The sequence below is a fragment of the Carcharodon carcharias genome, chromosome 2 (assembly GCF_017639515.1).
Source record: "Carcharodon carcharias isolate sCarCar2 chromosome 2, sCarCar2.pri, whole genome shotgun sequence".
NCBI classification, from domain to species: domain Eukaryota; kingdom Metazoa; phylum Chordata; class Chondrichthyes; order Lamniformes; family Lamnidae; genus Carcharodon; species Carcharodon carcharias.
In genome coordinates, this window is record NC_054468.1 from 68,032,176 (window position 1) to 68,055,758 (window position 23,583).

At 41.4% G+C, this 23,583-nt stretch overlaps 1 protein-coding gene across 3 annotated transcripts in view; it reads left to right on the top strand.

The window, feature by feature from the left end:
• Window positions 1–23,583, top strand: part of pax3b (paired box 3b) — an 88,226-nt gene that overhangs the window by 28,701 nt on the left and 35,942 nt on the right. For 2 of the 3 annotated variants that reach the window (XM_041217053.1, XM_041217061.1), the window contains exon 5: window positions 23,192–23,391. In XM_041217053.1, the coding sequence (XP_041072987.1) occupies window positions 23,192–23,391 (200 nt within the window). Of the gene's footprint in view, window positions 1–20,574; window positions 20,596–23,191; window positions 23,392–23,583 lie in introns of all 3 variants that reach the window. The other variant, XM_041217044.1, reaches the window with a different exon arrangement.

Genomic DNA, 23,583 nt, shown 5'->3' on the forward strand with positions numbered 1-23,583 from the left:
TCATATATCACAGTTCGAACAAAGACAAATATTTCCTGAAGTCACAGTAAAGGTCAGAGTAGAAAGAACTGCTTCTAATTCCATAATTCCTTGTTTAATTAAACTTCACGGTTTGTCCGGTGGTGGTACTTATGGTTTCCCTCCCTTTTTTATTTGTTCCTATAGTGAAGAATTTGTAATCCCATGGAGTGTTATTGCTGCCCTGTTCTTGATCCCTTTGCTAATTGCTGTCTTTCCTACTTTCTCCCAGTTTCATTACTCCTAAGCAGGGTTCTCCCCAGACAAAAGCAGCCTCAGCTGCACCAAGCCTTACTAAGGAAGAATGTCATGGATACATAAATGGGCTTATTAGTGTTCTTTTGATAGCACCTTCTTAAATTTGACCAAATTGCTGTCAATACTTCATATTTATAATGTTCCTGTAATAATGTTCAGTGATCTCAATAAAGCGAATATATTTCCATAGAAATTTTCCAATTTATGTTCAAAGATGTATGACTTATTTTCTTATACTGAGTAGGAATGACTGCTATGTTTATCTTTAACAATTGGCTGCAACATTTAATACAATTATGATCAGAATTAAGATGTTCACTTTTCTAATTTGTTGACTATAGCAAGCTTATGCAGGAATATGCTGAGTAAAAACAATTGAGAGTTACATTAAAGTTGTACTGCAACAAAGTAGTAAGAAAATTGGTCAAAATCCAATTCCAAAATTAAAATACAATCATATTTGTTTCTGAGTAGGCCAAGTGCTGGTTAAGTGAAACCAACATAGTTTTCCAGTTGTTGCCAGATATTATTGTTTGCAAATCAGTTTGGGTCTGGATGTATGCATCTGAGAATGTGTCATGTGGTGCTGTACATTAAGGCATTCTAAAGTTTGCTGATGTATTCTGAATCAATCCACACCTTTGCAGTAACCTTGTAAAGTATTTCACAAGGCCAGTGCCACTGGTCAGAACTTCTGAAAACTGCTAATTTGTTGCCTCAAGTAGAACAACTCCAGTAAAGCAGTTTCAGAAATAATGAAAATTGGATATTCATAATTTAAGAGTGTTGAATTTGTATTTGATCAGATTGAATGCAAGCTCCTTTTGGGAGGATTCAGGTACAAAGGGCTGAAAATAAAAGAGTACATGAACATGATAGTAAATGCTTGATACAATAATCATTGCAGTAAAAATGAGGCCATCGAAACTGCTTAGAATTTGTTTTAGTTCAAAAGTGCTGCCAGGTGCGTTTTGAAGCAAATGCAGTGGAAATAGTGTAAAAAGGAGAAAATCCAATTGTTGAATGCAGCATTTTAATGTATCAATTGCTGTTACATTTATGATTTTATTTGTTCTGAAGTGTTGCTGCAACATTAGGAGAGTTGACTTCCCGAGAAACTGAACTTGACAGTGTGAGGAAGTTGCGTTAATATCTGTGAATATGATCACATTTTTTCAGGAATGCTGATATTTTAACTGAGTTCCAATGCAACATGTGTATGTTTCCACAGGCAATTTGCCAGATCATGAATCAGTAATCATCAACTAAACAAAATAAGGTAAAAAGCACAGGATGTTAATTAAAAGCCTTTGCAGCTGTATTTAAAAAAAAACAAATACAGGTAGTATTGCTTTATCTTTTTATTGAATTCTCAAAACTGTACACTCAACACACACACGCGCACACGCAGGTTTCCCACACCACAATAAATAGCTTTTCAAATCAGGGAATAGGATCTTGATGATCATAAACCAAGAATTTAACAGTGATTTGAAGGACACTCATACTATCGTGTAATGCCTTACGAGAACATGTTCTGCAATCATAGCAGTGAAAGCTAACACGTGCAACTGTAGAAAGACATTATGGGAATTTTAATAGACAAGGGGAGGTGGGTTTGGGTGCGTGCAAGGAGTTAAGTCTCCTAAAAGTGACCTTGGGTTGGGATCCCAACATCCTCCAGCTCTCTTCCAGGTTTCACCTGGGTAGGTTTGCAGGTGAGTATGGAATACCCTTGCAATTTTCAGGTAAGATGTTTAATTATTCCAATTGACAATTAAGTACTGTTTTAACCAAGGATTCTGGCTTTACCAGCCAGTGGACCCATTTCTTGAACTGTCAGCAATTTGGCAGGGTTACTGAGGTGAGTGCATAGTGGAGACTGCTACTTCAGTTTCATTAATCAAAGACTTCCTAGCCCGTCAATTGCACTGAAGGGTTCAGCTATGATCACATGAGAAGCTGTTGCTCATGGCACTCCTTCTCAGAGAGTGACTTCAGTGTTTGACAGGTGATTACCAGCTTCTTGGAAGCTAATTCACCTATCTTCCATTTCACTCACCTTAAGTTGCACTTCCCTGTTGTCAGCCTTCACCATGCAATAGGAACAGCTTCTGCAGTTCTACCTTGCATCACCAATAGCAACAGCACTAGTAGCAACAATATCAACCTCCCCCTTCTCAGCCACAGGACAGTGGAAATGGGCACAGAGATTCAGATCAGAGGAGGTGAGACCCTCAGCACAGGTGGTCAAATGGTACCTTGATTTCCAGGGCAGTCACTCTCACCTCACCTCGAGTTCAGTTCTTTTGTCCACATTTGGACCAAGGCCATGAGGTCAGGAGCTGACTCTCTCTGGTGGAATCTAAACTGAGCATCAGTGACCAGATTATTGCTGAGTAAGCGTCAGTTGAAATTTACTGTCAATGACACCTACCATCACTTTGCCGATGATAGAGAGTAGACTGTTGGGGCAGTAATTGGCCAGGTTGGATTTGTCCTACGTTTTGTAGACAGGAGGTACCTGGGATTCTCCACATTGTTGGGTAGATGCCAGTGTTGTAGATATGCTGGAACAGCTTGGCTCATGGCACAGCTAATTCTGGAGCAAAAGTCTTCAGTACTTTGCTGGAATGTTGTCAGGGCCCATAGCCATTTGTATCCAGTGTCTTCAGCTGTTTCTTGATATCACGTGGAGTGAATCAACTTGGCTGAAGATTGGCATCTATGATACTGGAGACCTCCACATTCCTCAGAACAACACACTTTTTAGTCTCATTCATCCCTGTCTCTCCAGTTACCTCTCTTTCCCATCTGAACAGTCAAGGCTTCATTCACTCTCATCCCACTCCCCTCTCACATCCAGGGTCTAAAGATAGAGGACCAGCTGTCCTGACATATGTGAGCATCAGTGCCACAAGAGGCTCAGGTTTTCACTGCAGGTTATTGCTCACATCTGCACCTCCTGGAACAAGCTCTCCTTAGTTCTGTGCTCTCTTCCACTGTAAGGAGACAAACAGGAGAACTGAGTGTTAGAAAAGGCTCATGTGGATAGGAGGGACAAACAACATTTGTGGAGCTTGAATGTGGGACATGGATGTGAGAGGGGGATGAGATGAGAGTGAATGAAGCATTGGCTGTTCAGATGGGAATGAGAGGTACCTGGAGAGAGAGGAATGAATGGGACTGAAAAGTGTGTTGTTCTGAAGAATGCTGTGCGGGACAATGCGGAGGTCTCCAGTATCACAGATGCCAGCCTTCAGCCAAGTTGATTCACTCCACATGATATCAAAAAACAGCTGAAGGTACTGGATACTGAAATGGCTGTGGGCCCTGACAACATTCCAGCAATATACTGAAGACTTGTGCTCCAGAACTAGCTGTGCCATGAGCCAAGCTGTTCAAATCACGTCAGGCTCATGACATTTTACTACAGCTGAAATTACCAGATTTTATACCTGGACAACAGTCATTGCGTGTGGGTTCTGCCGAAATGATGAATTTCAAGCTTGGCCTAAATAGCCAAGTGGTTATGGTACTGGGTTTGTAACCCCAAGATCAAGAGTTCAAATCTCACAATGGCAAACTATGAAACAATGTAACTTCATCTGAAACAGATGGAAACGGGTTTGTACTCGAAAGAGTTATATCTACAATATAGGCATCTACCCAACAATGTGGAGAATCCCATGTATCTCCTGTCCACAAACAGCAGGACAAATCCAACCTGGCCAATTACCGTCCCATCAGTCTACTTTCCATCATTGGTAAAGTGATGGTAGATGTCATTGACAGTAAATTTCAAGTGACACTTACTCAGCAATAACCTGGTCGCTGATGCTCAGGTTAGATTCCAACAGAGTGAGTCAGCTCCTGACCTCATGGCCTTAGTCCAAATGTGGACAAAGGTACTGAATTCGAGGTGAGGTGAGAGTGACTGCCCTGGGCATCAAGGTAACATTTGACCAAGTATAGCATCAAAGAGCCCTAGAAAAACTGGAGTCAATGAGAATCAGGGGGAAAACTCTTCGCTGGTTGGAGACATACCTAGCACAAAGGAAGCTGGTTGTGGTTGCTGGAGGTCAGTTATCTCAGCTCCAAGCCATCACCGCAGGAGTTCCTCAGGGTAGTGTCCTAGGCCCAACCATCTTCAGTTGCTTCATCAATGACCTTCCTTACATCATAAGTTCAGAAGTGGAGATGTTTGTTGATGATTGCACAATGTTGAGAACCATTTGTGACTCCTCAGATACTGAAGTAGTCTGTCTCCATATGCAGCAATACCTGGACAACATCCAGGCTTGGGCTGCTAAGTGGTAAGTAACGTTCATGCCACACAAGTGCCAGGCAATAACCATCTCCAACAAGGTGTATTACAGGAACTTGCCAAGGCTCCTTAAACAGCACCTTCCAAACCCACGACCACTACCATCTAGAAGGGCAAGGGCAGCAGATACATGGGAACACCACCGCCTAGAAGGTCCCCTCCAATCAATTCACCATCTGACTTGGAAATATATCGCTGTTCCTTCACTGGGTCAAAATCCTGGAACTCCCTCCCTAACAGCACTGTGGATGTATCTGCAGCAGTTCAAGAAGGCAGCTCACCACCACCTTCTCAAGGGCAATTAGGAATGGGCATTAAATGCTGGTCTAGCCAGCAATGCCCACATCCCATGAATGAAAGAATAAAGAAAATCTAAGCATTGCAATAACTCAGCAAGGCTCCTTCGACAGCACCTTCCAAATCAGTGACCTCTGTCACCAATATAAACCTTCCTGGTTTCCATTAACTTTAATTAGAAAGGAAAATCAGGCCGGTGTATTATGGATGGACAACCAGCTACTGACAAGTTTTCTGCCTCTATGACTGTTGAAAATTGCCCCCTTTAACCTCATAACAGAAACTTGAACACTTGATTGTCTTCCCAAGTCTTCTCAACTCCATGGTAAACAATCCGAGGATCTTTAATGTCTCCTTATTGCTTAGATGCTTTCAAGATAGGTATCCATTTGGTTGCACTCCCTTCAATGTCCAGAAAGATAGTTATTTTTGTCTAGCATTTATTTGTATGATTTAAATTGGCTCCCTGTGACAGTATACTGAAATTCTATAAAATTTGCATGCATCAATTCATTTAACTAAATTGAACAACAATTTGAAAGTAATCATTCTTACATTCTGGAGTGAAAATGTGAGCTAAAATATTGTGTTAATTTTGGGCCTCACACTTTAGGAAGGATGTCAAAGCCCTGGAAAGGGTGTAGAAGAGACTTACTAGAATGGTACCAGGGATGAGGGGTATCAGTTATGCAGAGAGACTGGAGAAGCTGGGGTTGTTTTCTTTAGAGCAGGGGGAGGTTAAGGGGAAATTTAATAGAGGTGTTCAAAATCATGAATGGTTTTGACATAGTAAATAAAGGTCAAGTTGTTCCCACATGGCAGAAGACTCAGGACCAGAGGACGTAGATTTAAAGAGATTGGCAAAGGAACCAGAGGTGCCATGAGGAACCAATTTTTACTTAGTGAGTTGCTGTAATCTGGAATGCATTGCCTGAAAGGTGGTGGAGAGAGATTTAATAGTAACATTCCGAACAGAATTGGATAAATGCTCAAAAAGAAAAAAGTTGAGGGCTACAGGGAAAGGGCATGGGTATGGGATTAATTGGTCAGCTCTACTAAAGAGCTGGCACAGGCATGATGGCCAAATGGCCTGCTTTTGTGCTGTATCATTCTATGATTATTTAAAACATTAAAGACAATGGAATCTATTTAAAATGACCAGAGATTCCAATATAAACTAGATGAACTTTGGTATGGTTCAGATATATCAGAGATATGCCTGTCTACATAGACAAACTTATGGGGAAACATATTCCCCCCGGTTGGGAGTGGATGCGCCTCCTATTGGCGCCCCTGATCGGGCATGCCCTGCCACTTTACGTGGGCGGGCCAATTAAGGTCCGCCCAGCGTGATGTCCGCTTGGAAGCACTATGCGCTCCCTGTGCAGGTGGGGCGGGGAGCCGGGAGTGTGCTCTTTCATGCATGTGCGTGAAAAAGCTCACTGATCTCCCTGAGGCCAAGTGCTGCCTCAGGGAGATTGGCTCAGAATTAAAATTTGTAATACAAATGATAAAATTTTCCATGACATGTCCCCTCATGTAACGTTGTCACATGAGTTGGGACATGTCCATAACTCTTATTGAAACCTTTATTAAAAATTTAAATACCCTCATGAAACCTCATCCTGACCGTGGATGGGGTTTCATGCTTTTTCCAAAGCCCACCAGGGCTCCCGGCCTACCCGCAAGCCTTAATGGACGGGCAGGTCCATCAATGACTTTAATTAATTTTTCAAAGGCCTCAATAGGCTGCGCCCCCGCTGACTTGAAAATGGAAATGATGCCGGGTGACGTTGGGAGTTCCACCCGATGTCATCCCCCGTCATTTTACATGCCAGTGAGCGAGCCCCGCACCCCCGCTTGCCAACCGGAAGATCCTGCCCATGATTATTTTCATAAAGAAAGGGATCATCATTTACATTCTTGTGCTCACCCTGAATCAAGAATCATATGGAGTTTAGGAATAAGAATTCTATATTCAATAGCTTGAAACACAACAAGGGGCTAGATTTTTGAGTGTTGCCTATATTGACACTTGCTCCAAAGGAAACCTCGATAGCATTTTTAGCCCCTGATTGGGCACAAAAATTTTTTCGCTGCCGGCTGGTATGTTGGCTTGCCAGATTCATCCTGCCCTAGGGGCTATTTTCCTTGTGGTTGGATGGGGGATGGCAGGGCTACCTGTGCACCAGTGGCAAGCAGATAATTAAATGGGAATTAAAGACCAATTAAGGCCTATTGTCAGAGGCTGGCTCCTGACATCCTCTGCCCACCCAAGGCATTGGGGACTAGATCAGTTGCCTAGTGACATCTTCCTGGTGACAGACCAAGGGTGGGGGTGGGGGGAAGCTTTCCTGACAGGCTTTGAGGCCTCTCCATTTGCCCAGCTGCAGTCCTAGGCCTTCCTTCACAATGGTGGCCCAGCTGCCAAGTCTATTTTTTATGTAAAAGTTTAAAAAAATAGCAAGAGGGCACCTCCACCTTGAGGCATTCTTTCTCACATTTTGAGGCACTCTTTCACCATCTTGGCTGAAAAGGCTGCCTGCACTTATTTTTTCCTTCTTTATCCTTTCATGGGACATGGGCCAGCATTTATTACCCATCCCTATTTGCCCTTTAACAGAGTGGCTTGCTGGGCCATTTCAGAAGTCAGTTAAGAGTCACATTGCTGTGGGTGGTAGGCTTCCCTCCCTAAAGGACATTAGTGAACCAGATCGGTTTTTACAACAATGATAGCTTCATATTCATTTCCAGGTTAATTAGTTGAATTTAAATTCCACTAGCTGCCATGATGGGATTTGAACCCATGTCCCCAGATCATTAGCCTGGGCCTCTGGATTACCAGCTCAGTGACTTTACCACTATGCCACAGTCTCCCCCTATACGGTGCCAATTGGTCCTCCAGCTTCGAGAGCCCACCCATCATCCTTAATTGGACTTGTTGGCAAATTCAGGGAAAAATCACTGCTGGGTTACTGGGCTCCACCCAGTGATGGGGGGGTGGGGGGGCGCTGGTGGTGTGGGCTGAGACCCCCATTTAACTCTGACATTGAAGCCTGACCCAAAAGTCCATATCTTGCCCTTGATCATTAATGAGTCTCCATGGTTTTTAAACAATGTATTATGGGGCAACCAGTTACTTACTTGTGTGACCCCTCTGTGAGTAAAATACTTATAGACAAGAAGTTAGAATGGATTTCTGAAAACACAGGGGATCAGGATCTATGGCTTCTCGTCAAACATATTTCTATGCAAGGGCAGGAAATGCAACTCCTACCCTTTTACCTCCTCCCTTCTCACTCTCCAAGGCCCCAAACAATCTTTCCAGGTGAAACAGTGATTTTCTTATGGTTCTTTCAATTTAGTATGCTATATTCATTGATCATGATGTGGTTGCCTCTACACTGGGTAGACCAAATGCAGACTTTGCAGATCACCTCTGCAAACATGATGCTGAGCTTCCTGTCACCTGTCATTTTAATTCTCTACCTTGCGCCCACTTTGATCTTTCTTTCCTTGACCTGCTGCATTGTTCCAATGAAGTGCAACACAAGGTCAAAGAACATTTCATCCTTCGGGCACTTTACAGCCTCCTGGACCCAATGTTCATTTCAACGATATTAGGTTATAATGTGTGCAGCCTTTTCCTTCCAATTTTCTTTGCTGCTTTGTTTTTTTTGCTCCTGATTCTCTCATATTTCCTTTACTTTGCTTCCAGACAGCAGCTATTCAAGATCCTGCCATTCAGACCTCCTGTAGAAGAGGATTCTTCACTTGTCCCGCTACCATTCCTTTTGGCCTTACACGATAAAACCGTGTGTCATTGAATCTCTCCTGTCCTCCACCCTATCACAGAGCTTCCCTTTTGTTCTTCTTCCCACTTGCACCTCCCCTCACCCCGCACCTCTTTCACTTGCTCAAAACCTATTACGTTTCTAACAATTCCCAGTTCTGACAAATGGTCACAGACCTGAAACATTGGGCCGAATCTTCCAAGGAGTGGCAATCACTGCCAATTTGCTACACTGCTCTTAGATAGAGCTGTGCATTTCTGGGCCAGACTTCTGAACAGGGTCTCTTCAGAAATGTGGAGCGTACCTGTTCTCGGAGTCCTTCCTCATGGTGCAGGATTGATGGGGGACGCCCCCTTTTTATGGCACTAGCTGAAAAGCTTTGGGACACTTAAATAGCTTTTCAGTGTGTTAGTAAATGAGTGTGAGTGAGGTAAGTGGGTAAAGTGGTAGGGTGGCAGCATGGTAGAGTATTTAGGTTGCCAGCTGGGTAGGGTTGCAGGGTGGGTAAGTTAGGTGAGTTCGGGTTGAGGGGAGTTGGAAGGTTGGAGGGTGCAGTGGAAATGTCGGGGTTTGGGATCAGTTGTTTAGTTGCCCAGGAGTTAGACATGGCTTTTTTTTTCCCTGTCTCATATTTCCTGGTAAGATAAGTCAGAACCTTCTGAAGTCTTCAACTCTAACTCAGAGTTGGAGGCTTTTGTGGCGGGTTCTGGGGAAGCAGGAGAATTGCCCATTGGAAGTTGAAACTTCCCAGGCAATTTCCGTGGAGTCCTGGCGTTGGGACTTCAAAGGGGTCCCATAGTGCATCCTCTGGGGTATGTTTGGTCTATAACCATCTGGAGACCGACAGATCTGGGCCATTATCTCGGTTCTCTCTTCACTGATGCTGCCAGACATGCCGAGTGTTTCCAGCATTTCCTGTTTTTAGTCCAATATAAATTGTTCATTCATGGTGATTCTCCCTCTATAGATCATCTAGTTGGAATGAACCTTCTTTCATAAGGCACTCATTTTTAGTGTATATGTATAATCTGCAAAAATATGTTCATTTACAATGAGCTCTCCCCCATAAAATGAGTGGAATCCAAACATTCTGTCTTGGTGTACTGCTTTGTTTCTTTGAACCATGTGTAAAAATGGCAACATTATCACCTTTGACAGGCGACAGGAAGCTCAGGGTCACATTTGCAGACTGAACAGAGGAGATGTTTTGGCTGATGCAAAACTATTGTCCTAACTGATAATCTCTACCAAATCAAAATCTTGAGTAGTTAAATAGACCCACAAAAGCATACCTCAAATTAAGATTCTGATTTAAATTTAATTACACTTTTTACGTTAGAATGTATAAAAGCATCCCTTAACAATTTAAGCTGTTGAATTTAGTGGGACTGCTAAATTCATTGCTTTATTTATATGTTTTAATACTCCAGGATGCACTTGGTTAAATCTGTCAGATCAGAGAACAGATTTTTCAGAATCTCTTGTCTCACCTAATTCAGACAGCAGCCTACAATTTATAACTGGAAACAGTAGTGGATGGATAACTGTTAGAGGGGAGAAAGTCAATGGGTTTTTATAGGTTCATTTGCCAAAGTTCAGATGGCATAGTCCTTTTTTTGGACATCCTGAAGTACAGTATATTCTTTTGATTAAAACATATCTACTTACTCACATTCTATGTTTACAGTAATCCACAGCAGCAAAATATTCTATTAAAGTGAATCTTCTATATAAATAGTGGTTAACTGCTTGTATAAAGTCTACTCACTGTAAATCCCTCTTACATGATGTGCCAGTTCAGTGAATCTGCCTGCTTTACAAAGAGTCCATTAACAATGAATTTGGTTTTACAGCCCATGTACAATAAACCACTCCCCTCTCTCCTATATAATTAAAGAAAACTGCTGTACATACAGTGCTCCATAGTTAATTCCCTGCAGTGTTTATGCTGAATCCCAAATTGTTCAGTATGATTCACACTGAATATCAGCAGCAAAGCATAAATTGGAATCCCCTGCATAAATGTTCATTTACAGTGTTTCCCTGCTATACTAAGTCTCTGTTTACGTGAATTTCCCACGTAAAGGTTAACTGACTGTGAATCCCTGTAGAACATGTTGAATTATCAAATCTCCCTATTTAGTGCCCACTTATCAGTGAGATTGATTTGCACTGATTGTTTATCTACAATGAACCGCCCCCAAAACATTTTCTTAAAATGCATCTTCTGTATAAGTGACCCATTTATAGTATATCTCCCTGCATAAATAGCATATTTATAGCGGACCTCCCTGCTTAACTTGAATAGAGTGTATCTATTGACTGTGAATCTTCCTTCAATAAAATGTCCTTGTGTACCCCATTATAACATATTGAATTAATGAATCTCCATGCCATATAAAGTGTCTGTTCACAGTGATTTCACTTTGTATTGAGTGTCCATTTACAGTGAACCTTCTCCCAATTAAATACTCCAGTAAAGTGAATTGCTGGTCTATTCATAGCGAACCTCCTATGGAAATTGTCATTTTACCAATAAATTGCCTGTAAAACTTGCCCACTTACAATAAGTTCTACTAGGTATGAAATGTTTATGCCAGACGATTTGCTCTAAACTGACATTTTATGCCAAGGGATTATTTCCCTATAAATGAAAATTTTGTGCAGGGAAGTTTTACAATGAATGTACACTTTAAGCAGTGAGGCAAACTGTAAATTAAGTGTACAGGTATGGTGAAACTCCCCCGGGTAAAGCTGCCACTCACCGTGAATCCCCTGCTACATTTCCTTGTTTCCTCTTGTGGAGGAGAGCATAACTAGAGGATGTCAATGCAGTATAGTCACCAAAAAATCCAATAGGAAATTCAGAAGAAACTTTTTCATGCAAAGACTGATAAAAATATGGAACTTGCTACCACAGGAAGTGGTTGAGGTGAAAAGTATATAAGCATTTAGAGGGAAGCTGGACAAGAATATGATGAATGGTTCAAATTGTAGATTTAGAGGAGAAAAGATGAGAAGGGGCTCAATTGGAACATAAATGCCAGCATGGACTGGTTGGGCTGATGGGCTGTTTCTAAGCCCAATATCCTATGTAATCCTATGCAGTTAACTATCCATTTATCGCTGCTCTCTATGTAAACTCTGTTCAATATGAATCCTGCCGCTGTATTAAGTATCCTTTTCCGATGAGTTTCCCTTTTTAAATTGTCCATTTACGGTGAATTCCACAATGTAAAGTTTCATCTACAGCAAATATGTTTAAGAGTGGAAAACATTTGCTCTATTTTAAAACTGCACAACATGAGATGGATTTTACTGCCCCCCTGCTAGGCATGTTTTTGGCTGGGGTGGGGTGGGGGGGTGGCATGTAAAATACAAAGGGTGGCAAGCTCACCACCTTTCTGCCTCTCCCCGAGCTGTCTGCTATAATATAATAGACGGTTGCGGGGGGGGGGGGGGGGGGGGGGGGGGGGGTGGTGTGGGGTGGGGCGGGGTGGGAAGTGCTGGAAATTGGCAGCTTGCCCAGAGTTTTTAAATAAATAGCTAATGGTCAATTGAGTTCATTACCAAGCCAATTGACTGGAATAATATGCTGCCCACATCGTTAAACAGTTGGCGAGGGCAAGCAGGGTTGGGCAAGCCTTTTTTTTTTAAATGCTAGTTGTTAAATGGCAGGCTGGGGGCTAATTGTGGGTAGTGTCCTTCATGGGGTGCCCTGTTCATATTGGGGCAGACCCCCCACCCCCAAGTTGTTACCTCTGCCCCCCCTTTGTTTCTCCCCGCTTGGCCTCCAAAACCCATTCCCCCAACCCCTTGCCCCTCTAATCCCTCCCTGCCTTAAAGGCAAGGGATCTACCCGATCAATTGAAATTCTGCGTGGGCCTGCTTGCAGTGCCAATAGCTCCTGCTACCAGGTTCTGGTGCTGTCCTTGGCTGGCAGCTCTTGAGGGCTGGACTTCCTCCCACAGAGGCGGAAGTCCCATTCTCTGCTTGTTTAGCCCGCTGGCAATGTGTTATGGTTGTAGGGTAAGCTTTTTTTTTTAGGTATGTCAGCTGTCGGCTGACTCTGCAAGGGTGGGGCTTGGTGGTTTGGAGCAAGTAATATGCCCACCCCTATGAAATGCAGCCCCATGAGTTTGCTTCATATTCAGTAAAGTTACAGGCTTTGAAAATCAATAGGGCCATTTATATTGCTGTTGTGCCTGGAGGCAAACATTTTGTTCACTGATCCTCCCCAGCATTGACTCTGCCATAAATTGTGGGGTCAGTTCATTTAAATATCCATTTGCAGTTCAGCAGTGTAACCTATGGGGAGATGGTTTGGAAGTTAGGAGCACCCACCTTTCAAAAGGCAAGGAAAACTACAGATTTTAATAGCTGGCTGGAGGAGCAGCAGAAATGTAGGGAAGTGTCTGATACAGTCAGTTAACTGCTACCTAGCAGATAGCTTTAATGGGTGGCTAACATGTAACTTCATGATGTTTTTAAAGCATGTCTTCAAGTGAAAGATGCAAAGGCACACAAAGGAGGCAGCAGGTCAGTGTAAAGAGGCAGAAAAGAATGATGTCAGCATTTGGTCAGTGGTGGCCTCTTCAAAAAAAAAAAGGAAGACTCACATTTACATAGGTTGTAGTCATGAAAGGTGCTAAGTCAGTAGGTTGTGGGTTCAAGCCCACTCTAGGAGATTTGAACACATAATTATTCTGTTATGATCTCAGTAGAGGCCAGTAATGTGTTTATTTATTTTTTGTAAGAGTCTGAAAACCCAGTGTTCACTAAAAGAATGTTCACAGTTGAAATCAAAAGAATTTTACCAACCAAAAATCAAAGAGCATGAATATTCACAACTACACTATCTTAAATGTTATATTAAAATATTAAAAGTACAATGAACACAGTTATTTATTTTCTAAACCAAACTTCAATTTCCTTCCACACTCATTGACTTGCACCCTTAAAATTCAAGTCACTTATTAAAATTTGGAAGGTTAACCACTGTGTTCAAGTACTGCTTCGAAGAAGATTTGTGTGAGGGTGAAGATTTCTTGCGCTTTCTACTTACTTGCAGCAAGGTTTTCCCTTCAAACCTCCTCCAACTGCCCCACAATTGCAGACTCTCAGTTCAACATAGGTGTAGCTAGCATCTTAAGCATAGCCACCTCAGGTCAGAACTCTCTTGGTTCTAATATTCTTTAGCTCTGGAGACTTCTATCTATAAGTCTTTCTCTCTCTTCTCAGCTTGGCTTTCCCAGAAGTCTAACTCATTGTTAGGAGTCCTTTAGTTAACAAGAGGTTAAAACACTTTAAGCCATAACACCAAATTTCAAACGAATTCTGCAGGAAAGATATGTTCCTTGCTCTGCAGCCAGATTTTTTCTAAAAACCCTGCTTAAGACAAGAGCCACACCCATAATATACTCAACTCTATAATTAACTTCTTGTTGACCCTTTGTTATTCTATTGTTCATCTCCCGGGCAACTTGGTCACCTGATCATTTACTGGAAGCCAGGTGCTTTACGATAAATCAACTCTGAGAGAAACCTTGTTCTTATATGTCCATCCCAAAATTAAAATATATACCTTTTCCACTCCAAAGCAGATGAGCCATCATATTTCTGATATTTCAGTATGGTACTGAGGCAGCAACATGCTGGTCAATTTTTATCCTCAACTACTATCACTAAAACAGCTTATCTAATTATTTATATTTTGGATATTAGTGGGACCTTGCTGCGTGCAAAATGGCTGCCATATTTCCTTCCATTTCAATAAACTCACCAAGGCTTCTTAGGTAGTAGCTTCCAAACCCACAACCGCTACCATCTTGAAGAACAAGGGCAGCAGATACATGGAAACACCCCCACTTGCAAATTCCCTTCCAAGCCACTCATCCTGACTAGGAAATACATCGCTGTTCCTCAATTGTCACTGGGTCAAAATCCTGGAAATCCCTCCCTAATAGCACTGCAAGTGTACCTACACCATAGGGACTGCAGCAATTCAAGAAGGCAGCTCATCACCACCTTCTCAAGGGCAATTAGGGATGGGCAACAAATGCTGATCTCACCAGCGACACCCACATCCCATAAATGAATTTAAAAAAGACTTTACTTCAAAAGCACATCACTGGCTGCGTAGCACTTAGTGATGTTCTGAGGTCACTAAATGGCACAGTATAAATGCAAGTTCTTTCCAAGAAAGAACATTCTGCTCTCATTGTGGAACATGATGGAAATGGTCATACAGTGCAGGTGTCAGATAAGGTGTGGACATTTGCAAAGTAGCCATGGCAATTTGCGAAGCAGCACATGGGAAGAAGCTTCCATACCCTTTTCCGTCTTCTTATTTCCAAGGAGGTTATGCTCATACATTCTTAGATTATGCCCTTAATTGCTTGTAGATCCATCAAAGGGACAGGGGGCAGGGGAACAAGAAGAAAAGAAAAATGATGATGATGGTGAGGAGGAGGATCAGGAAGGAAGAAAATTCTTGCTGTGGGGCTTTGATGGTCGGCATTGAGAACTAGCCTGCACAAGAGTTCCAGCTATAAAATCTGACCCCATTTCTCCGTTTCTTGCCTTTGCCATGCACCATCTCAGTAACATTCACCCTTGTCGAGTCATTTAGAACATGGCAGTGATGATTTGGCACTGGGTAACCCACACAGCACAAGATAGGTGGAGAAATATGGTGAGGAAATACTATTTGTCATGGCCTCAGTGTTGTAGGACCTGAAATGCACTGGCAATTGGGTGATAAAGTCAGAAAAGGAACATCTCACCCCACTTGAAAGCTGTAAGGGCAGCATCCAAGCATGTGCTACAATTGACAGTTGGAATTTTGGAATCATCATCTACCATATCCAGAAGTGTCACCTGCTGTCCTGTTGGCAGTAGGGGTTGGAGTAGACAGCAACCTTTCTAATGCTTTTCGATTCAGTGGGTTTGGAGGCAGGCCACTCAGGATCTTTCAGGATCAAGTATATGCAATTAGATCAGTCAGGCTTCTAAATCATTCACCATGCAAGTGGGAGATAGGAGTTGATACCTAGTGCCCAGGCACCTGCTTCAGAGATGCAGCCAGTGATGGTTCCCTCCCAGCACTAAGCTGCCATGCAAAGAGGGCCAAATCCATCCAATGAGGCTTTTTAAAGCACAGGAGCAACCAACTACCTCTTGCAACATTGGCTTTTGTATTGCACCAAAGTGAAACATGAAAAGAGGAAGGAAGAGCAGGTATGGACATCTCGGGCCACAAGGTGGTAAGGAAACGATAATTTGGCTTATGGTCAATTTTGAGCTCAGTAACATAAACATTACGGTAGAAGCAAAATACTGCAGATGCTGGAGATCTGAAATAAAAGCAGAAAATGCTGGAAAAACTCAGCAGGTCTGGCAGCATTTGTGGAGAGGGAAACAGAGTTAATGTTTCTTGTATGACTCTTCTACAAAATTCTGTCCATATGACTCATACAGCCCATAAGACTTCTACAGCTCTGAAACGTTAGACTCGAAACATTAACTCTGTTTCTCTCTCCACAAATGCTGCCAGACCTGAGTTTTTCCAGCATTTTCTGTTTTTATTTTATATTGTTTATTATATAACATAAAACTTACATTATGTCCTGTTATCTGTTTATGGAATTCATACCAGATCATTGTAAATTACTTTGCAATCATTACAGGGCAGAAACAAGTCCTGCTCCAGGATACACCTTCCAAAACATTGGTACATTTAAGGCAGAAAGTATGCCAAAACAAGTGAACAAATTCAGGTCCATAGAATTAAAAATGACATTGCCAGCCAAAAGCCTGTGACCCGGGGGAACTCTGCTACAGCAGCAAGGCAGCTTGAAAAGCTTATTGATTCCAATTCAGATGCGCTTCTGCTGAATTGCCTCTAAAAGGCCTTGTTACTTTCTCCTCTGTAAGTCTGTGCAAACAGATTAGTAACACCTACAAAAAGTGTTTATGAATTCATTCAGTTTGAGTGAAAGTGAATTTGTAGAATGGATACAATCATATAACAGCTATTCAGCTTCAGTTAAAATGTAGCTGTTGTATTGGAGCCATAGTTAAAACCACTGTTGTTGCTTGAACTTAGTCTTCTGCAGCTTCCTTTAAAATGTGATTTAGAACGATGTGTTTCCACTATTCACACAAAGCTTAGTTTTTATCTTCCACTTCACTAGTTAAAATACACCTATTTAATCTCATTGGAATTACCATCCGCTAAGAAGGATAATCAGCATAAGATCATAGTTCCTTTTATTGTTCATATATAAAGCTGAAGTGTTATAATCTACAGGCAGAAAATGGAAGTACCCAGACTGAGTGACTGTAAAATTAATTCCTAATGCTGTACATTATCAATCTATTCAATTTTCCACTGTGGAGGTCAATCCTGGGAAGACTTAACTTGTGTTCTTACTCTGCTAAAACTCTAATTCCAGAGCCTAAGGTCAGAGAGTAGAGAGTCACAAATTACATCTTCCTGGAATTGACCGGTGCTGTTAAACTATCTTCATTAATGGGTGGCACTAGTGTTGAACTGTTCAGTTTACACATAGGGGACAAATTTTATCGAAGGGCTAGAGAGCAATAGTAATCTTTTTGTAAAGAAAGTTTTCTAAAGCTTGTTGATATAGATTATAGTTAATGCTTCAACTATTCAACACTCACATAAAACATACTTCTTACTTCACAGAGACTTCTGTCTGTATCAGACCGCTTCAGCAAATCTGTGATCAATATTTTAGACCATAAGACATAGGAGCAGAAGTAGGCCATTTGGCCCATTGAGTCTGCTCCACCGTTTAACAAGATCATGGCTGATCTGATAATCCTCAACTCCACTTTCCTGCCTTGTCCCCATAACCCTTGATTAAAAATCTGTCTATCCCAGCCTTGAATATACAAAATGACCCAGCCTCTATAGCCCTCTGCGGTAAAGAATTCCACAAATTGACTATCCTGAGAGAGAAGAAATTCCTCCCCATCTCTGTTTTAAATGGGCGACCTCTTACTCTGAGATTATGCCCTCTGGTCCTAGACTCCCCCACACGGGGAAACAACCTCTCAGTATCTATCCTGTCAAGCTGCCGAAGAATCTTTTTTGTTTCAATAAGTCGCCTCTCATTCTTCGAAACTCCAACGAGTACAGGCACAATCTACTCAACCCCTCCTCATAAGAAAATCCCTCCATACCCGGAATCAACCTATTGAACCTTCTCTGGACTGCCTCCAATGCCAGTATATCTTTCCTTAGATAAGGAGATCAAAATTGTTCACAGTATTCTACGTGTCATCTAACTAGTGCCTTGTATAGTTTTAGTAAGACTTCCCTATTTTTATTGTTCATTCCCTTTGAAATAAAGGCCAACATTCCATTTACCTTCCCTATTAACTGTTGAACTTGTATGTTAGTTTTTTAGGACTCATGCACAAGGACTTTCAAACCCCTCTGTGCTGCAGTCTTTCTCCATTTAAATAATATTCAGCTCCTCTATTCTTCCTGCCAAAGTGCATAACCTCACATTTGTCACATTATATTCCATCTGCCTAGTTTTTGCCCACTCATTTAACCTGTCTATATCCCTCTGTAGATTATTTGTGTCATCCTCACCACTTGCCTTCCCACCTGTCTCTGTATCATTCTCAAACTTGGCGATAGTACATTCACTTCCCTCATCTAAGTCATTAATATATGTTGTAAATAATTGAGGCCCCAGCCTGTGGCACTCCAGGTTGCCATCCTGAAAATGCCCCCTGTATCCCAACTCCCTGTCTTCTATTAGTTAGCCAGCCCTCTATCCATGCTAATATACCACCCCTATTACCATGGGCTCTTATCTTATTATGTAGCCTTATGTGTGGTACCTTATCGAACACCTTTTGGAAATCCAAATATATTACATCTACTGGTTCCCCTTTATCTATCCTGCTTGTTACCGCCTCACAGAATTCTAGTAAATTTGTTAGGCATGATTTCCCCTTCATCAAGCCATGCTGACTCTGCTTGATTAGAATATGTATTTCTAAATGCTTTGCTATTAGATCCTTTATAATAAACTCCAACATTTTCCTAATGACAGATGTTAACCTAACTGGCCTATAGTTACCTTTTTTTTTGTCTCCCTCCCTTTTTGAATGAGGATGTTACATTGGCAGTTTTCCAATCCTCTGCAACTTTTCCAGAATCTATGGATTCTTGGAAGATTACTACCAGTGAATCCACTATCTCTGCAGCTACTTCCTTTAATGTCCTAGGATGCAACCCATCAGGTCCAGGGACTTATTGGCCTTTAGCCCCATTAGTTTCCCTAGTACTTTTTCTCTAGTAATTGTTATTGTATTTATTTCCTCCCCCTTCTTTTGCCCCATGATTATTTATTTTGGAAGACTGTTAATATCTTCCACCGTGAAGACTGATGCAAAGTATTTATTCAACTCCTCTGCCATTTCCTGGTTCCCCATTATGATTTCCCCAGCCTCATTCTCGAAGAGGCCTATGTTCACAGTGGCCTCTCTCCTCTTTTTTATATATACTTAAAGAAGCTCTTACTGTCTGTTTTTATATTACTTGCTAGTTTACCCTCAAAGTTTATTTTCTCCCTATTTTCTGGTCATCTTATGTTGATTTTTAAATCTTTCCCAATCCTCTGGCATACCACTAATCTTTGCCACATTGTATGATTTTTCTTTCAATTTGATACTGTCCTTAACTTCCTTGGTTAACCATGGTTGGTTTATCCCCTTCCTTGAATCCTTGTTCCTCACTGGGATATATCTTTGCTGAGTCATGAACTATCTTCTTGTACGTCTGTCATTGTTCATCAACCATCTTTTCTGCTAAACTCCTTTCCCAATTCACTCCAGCCAACTCTGTCCTCATTCCATTGTAATTACCCTTATTTAAGTTCAGCACAGTTGTTTCCGATCCAAGTTTTTCACTCTCAAACTGAATGCAAAATTCTACCATAATATGGTTACTATTTCCTGGGGGATCCTTTACTCTGAGATCATTTATTAAACCTGTCTTATTAAACATTACCAGATCCAAAATAGCTTGATCCCTGGTTGAATTCATCAACATATTGTTCAAAGAAACTATCCTGAATACACTATGAGTTCTTGCTCATGTCTACTTCTGCCAATTTGATTTTCCCAATCTACACGAAGATTAAAGTCACCCAAGATTAATGTACTGCCTTTTTTACATGCCCCCATCATCTCCTGATTTATTCTCCATCCTGCAGTATAGCGACTGTCAGCGGCTTATAGACTACTCCCACCAATGTATTCTTCCCCTTGTTATTTCTTACCTTCACCCATATGGATTCCACATTTTCTGATCCAAGATCCTTTCTTGCTATCATAATTATTCCATCTCGTACTAACAAAGCTACCCCACCACCCTTTCCTTGCTGCCTGTCCTTTCGAACAGTCTCATACCCCTGAATATTTAGTTCCCAGCTTTGATCTCCCTGTAACCACTTCTCAATAATGGCTATTAAGATCATGGTCATAAACCTCTATTTGTGCCAATAATTCATCTATTTTGTTTTGAACCCTACGTGCACTTAAGTAAAGTGCCATTAAATGTGCCTTTTTATCATTTTTCCCCCTTTGACCCTATTTGCTGCTTTTTTTTTATGTTTGTGTGCTCTGCCCCCTCCTGTCGCACTCTGGGTACCATTACCTAAATAGCTGCCCTGCAAGGCTGTCACTTCCTTTTGCTTTGTAAGCCTACGTATCCCCTTTGTAGAACCCTCCCCCTCCTATTTAGTTTAAAGCCCTCTCTACAGCCTTGGTTATTTGGCTCGCCAGGACACTGGTCCCAGCACGCATCAAGTAAAGCCCGTCCCACCGGAACAGCTCCCTTCTATCCCAGTTCTGGTGCCAGTGCCCCATGAGCTGAAACCCATCCCTCCCACTCCAATCTCTGAGCCATGCATTTAACTCCTTGAGTTTATTTACCCTATGCCAATTTTCCTTTAATCAGAATACATAGAATATCAGCAATGGCACTCGTGCCCCCAAGTTAGCATGGGTTTAAGGCCACTCCAAACATCCACTCAGAGAACCTAGACTGGCCCTCCTGTGCAATATGAAAATCGTCTGTTCAGACCGTGTTGGGAACTGCCCGAGTAATGCTGCCACACACACAACCTCAAAATTTCAATTTAGTGCGGTTACTGTGCATAAGTCAAGAAGCACATTTGGTCAGTCATTATTGTGCATATTTCTGATCTCACAACAGTATCCAGAGTCATGGCTAAATCACCTTATTTAAAATGGCATATTGAGAGAGTGTGCATTGTGGCAAAGGTGAGATGCTCTTTGGCCCACCTGTGCAATCTTAGCCTGCTGCCCAAATAGCTCTCTTGATTTTAGTGTTCTGATGAGAGGTTCAAACTTGGACCCTTAGGTGGACACTGAATCTGCTACTCCACTCTTTCTGAAATCGGGAGCCATTTTTGGAGTGGACCAAATTTACACCTGAGGAGGTAATTATGGAAAATGGTTGCACATAGGATTTTTAGTGAAGGCCGAGCATTCCCTGGCCTTGTCAGAAACCCAACCTCTACCAGGTCTCTTGGGGCTCAACTGACATTTCCCCAGCTTCATCACAGAATTTTAGTCCCAGCAGTTAGGCAAGTGATTTGATGTGTCACAGCAGCATTTAAAAACTAATCATCTGAGTTTCTGAATTTGGTAAGTTATTACCTGTTCTTGTGATTCTGAGTTTAATTAAATACATGAAATTAGCATAACTATTTAATACAGTCCCTGTGGAGATTTTTACAAAGAGATTTGAACATCCAGTTACTAGCTGATAGAATGACACAGCAAGATTTCATATTTTAAAACTTTTGTGAGAAATAACTAAAAGCACTACTGAATAAACACTATTTTCTTTTTGTAGGCAACTTACACTTTCAACTACAGAGAGGAATATTTTCCTTTTATCCTTATTACACATCACACTCTGCATGGAATTACAGAATTTTAGCAAACAGTTCAGAGTTTCTCCCAGCTTCCAATAGGTTCCCATATCCCTGTTTTGCCGAGTAGTAACTTCAAGTGACCACCTTCAAGTGTTTTTCTCAGTTTTCAGAGAGTCTCTTAAATCCACCACCAGCTGTAAAGTCTGTTCCATTGAATCTTCTTTCCCCCGGCCATGCCAGAACAAAATCTCCTGGAATCTGTAGATGGTTGCAGGATGCATCTCTTTGACTAGAGACTGTCTCCCTTCTGCTTCCATCTGTGGCAGCTTGCAAAGCCAAGTAGTCTCTCTGCTGACTGTGCAGAACGTCTGATGTCTGTGATGTTCATTGATTTGTAGGGAAGCCTGTAATCTGATCCCTAAAATAGCTTCCTCTGCCCTCCACCCTATGACAATGTAAAACACATTAACTTTGTATCAAGGTAGAAATGCTAATTTGCTATCCTTGATCCCAACTGAATTTCATTTTAGAAGTAAATGGGCCATTTATAGCACAAACCGATATCTTCAACACCTTTCTGGGACTTTGGGAGACCCAGAGTCTACTCATTGCAAATCCAGAGACTGCTGCTATTGTTTTCAAGCATGACTACCTTGCACCTTCTTCCAGGTGAAACAATCTAAGCCTTCCTTTGATCTCTAACAATCAAACCACCCAGGCTTGCGGTTAAGCAGACTTTAGAACAGATCACATGATCCCTTCATTTACCCCAAATTTAAAACTACAGTCCGAAAATATAATAATCTTACAAACCTCAATTGTAAAATACATTAATTCAATACATAAAATTACAAGTAACCCTCATGTAACATGCTTTCTTATGGGAAAGTTATTTTCATTTTAACACGTTTTCATTTAGCACACTTTTTCTGAACACGATGCACAAAATGAGGAATATCTGTACTCAGAGAAAGCTGCACAGTTGGAGATGCCATCTTTCAGATTGACATCAAATCAAGGTTCTGTCTACATTCCAAGGTGTAAAAAAAAATCACACGGCATTATTTTTCAAAAAGGATTTCTTCTCAGTGTCCCGACAAATAGTTATTCCTCAATCAATATCATTAAAAAACAGTTTTTGGGATCTTGCTGTGAATAAATTAGCTGCTGCCTTTCCTACATTACAACAGTGACTACATCACTTCATGGTTGTAAAGCACTTTGGAATGTCCTGAGGTTGTGAAAGGCATTATATGAATGCAAGTCTTTGTTTATTTTTAACTGTATATAAAGCAATCAACAGGTACCTAAACAAAAATTCTTGCTCACTGAAGTTTTACTATTTATTGCTGGCAAGCTTCCTTTCTGCTACAATTTGAAGAATACACATTATACACATTCATTTGTGAATGCACATCTTGTAAAGGGTTTACAGGTAAACACAAATCAGGTTTCAAACATTTGCTTTGTGAGTTAACCCAACTGTGAAATTGTCGTCACATGTTTCTGCACTACAGATCATTAACTTAACCTGCTTTCCACAGCAAACAATTCAGATGAGGCATCAGATATTGACTCGGAGCCAGACCTGCCTCTGAAGCGGAAACAGCGTCGTAGTCGCACAACATTTACAGCAGAACAGCTAGAGGAATTAGAAAGAGCATTTGAGAGAACTCACTATCCAGATATCTACACTCGAGAGGAACTTGCACAGAGAGCTAAGCTTACAGAGGCACGAGTACAGGTAACCTGATGATTTGTTAGCTGAAATTGTGCACTGTATGTATTATGTTCCAAATACCAATACTAAATTCTAAACACTAATCACTTCTGAAATTTCATTGAAGAAATTATTTCAAAATTAATTTGATTTGTTCATTATATGAAAAATCCAGTTTAGTCAGTTTGGTTCGTTGAGTGTATTTTGAAGTAATTT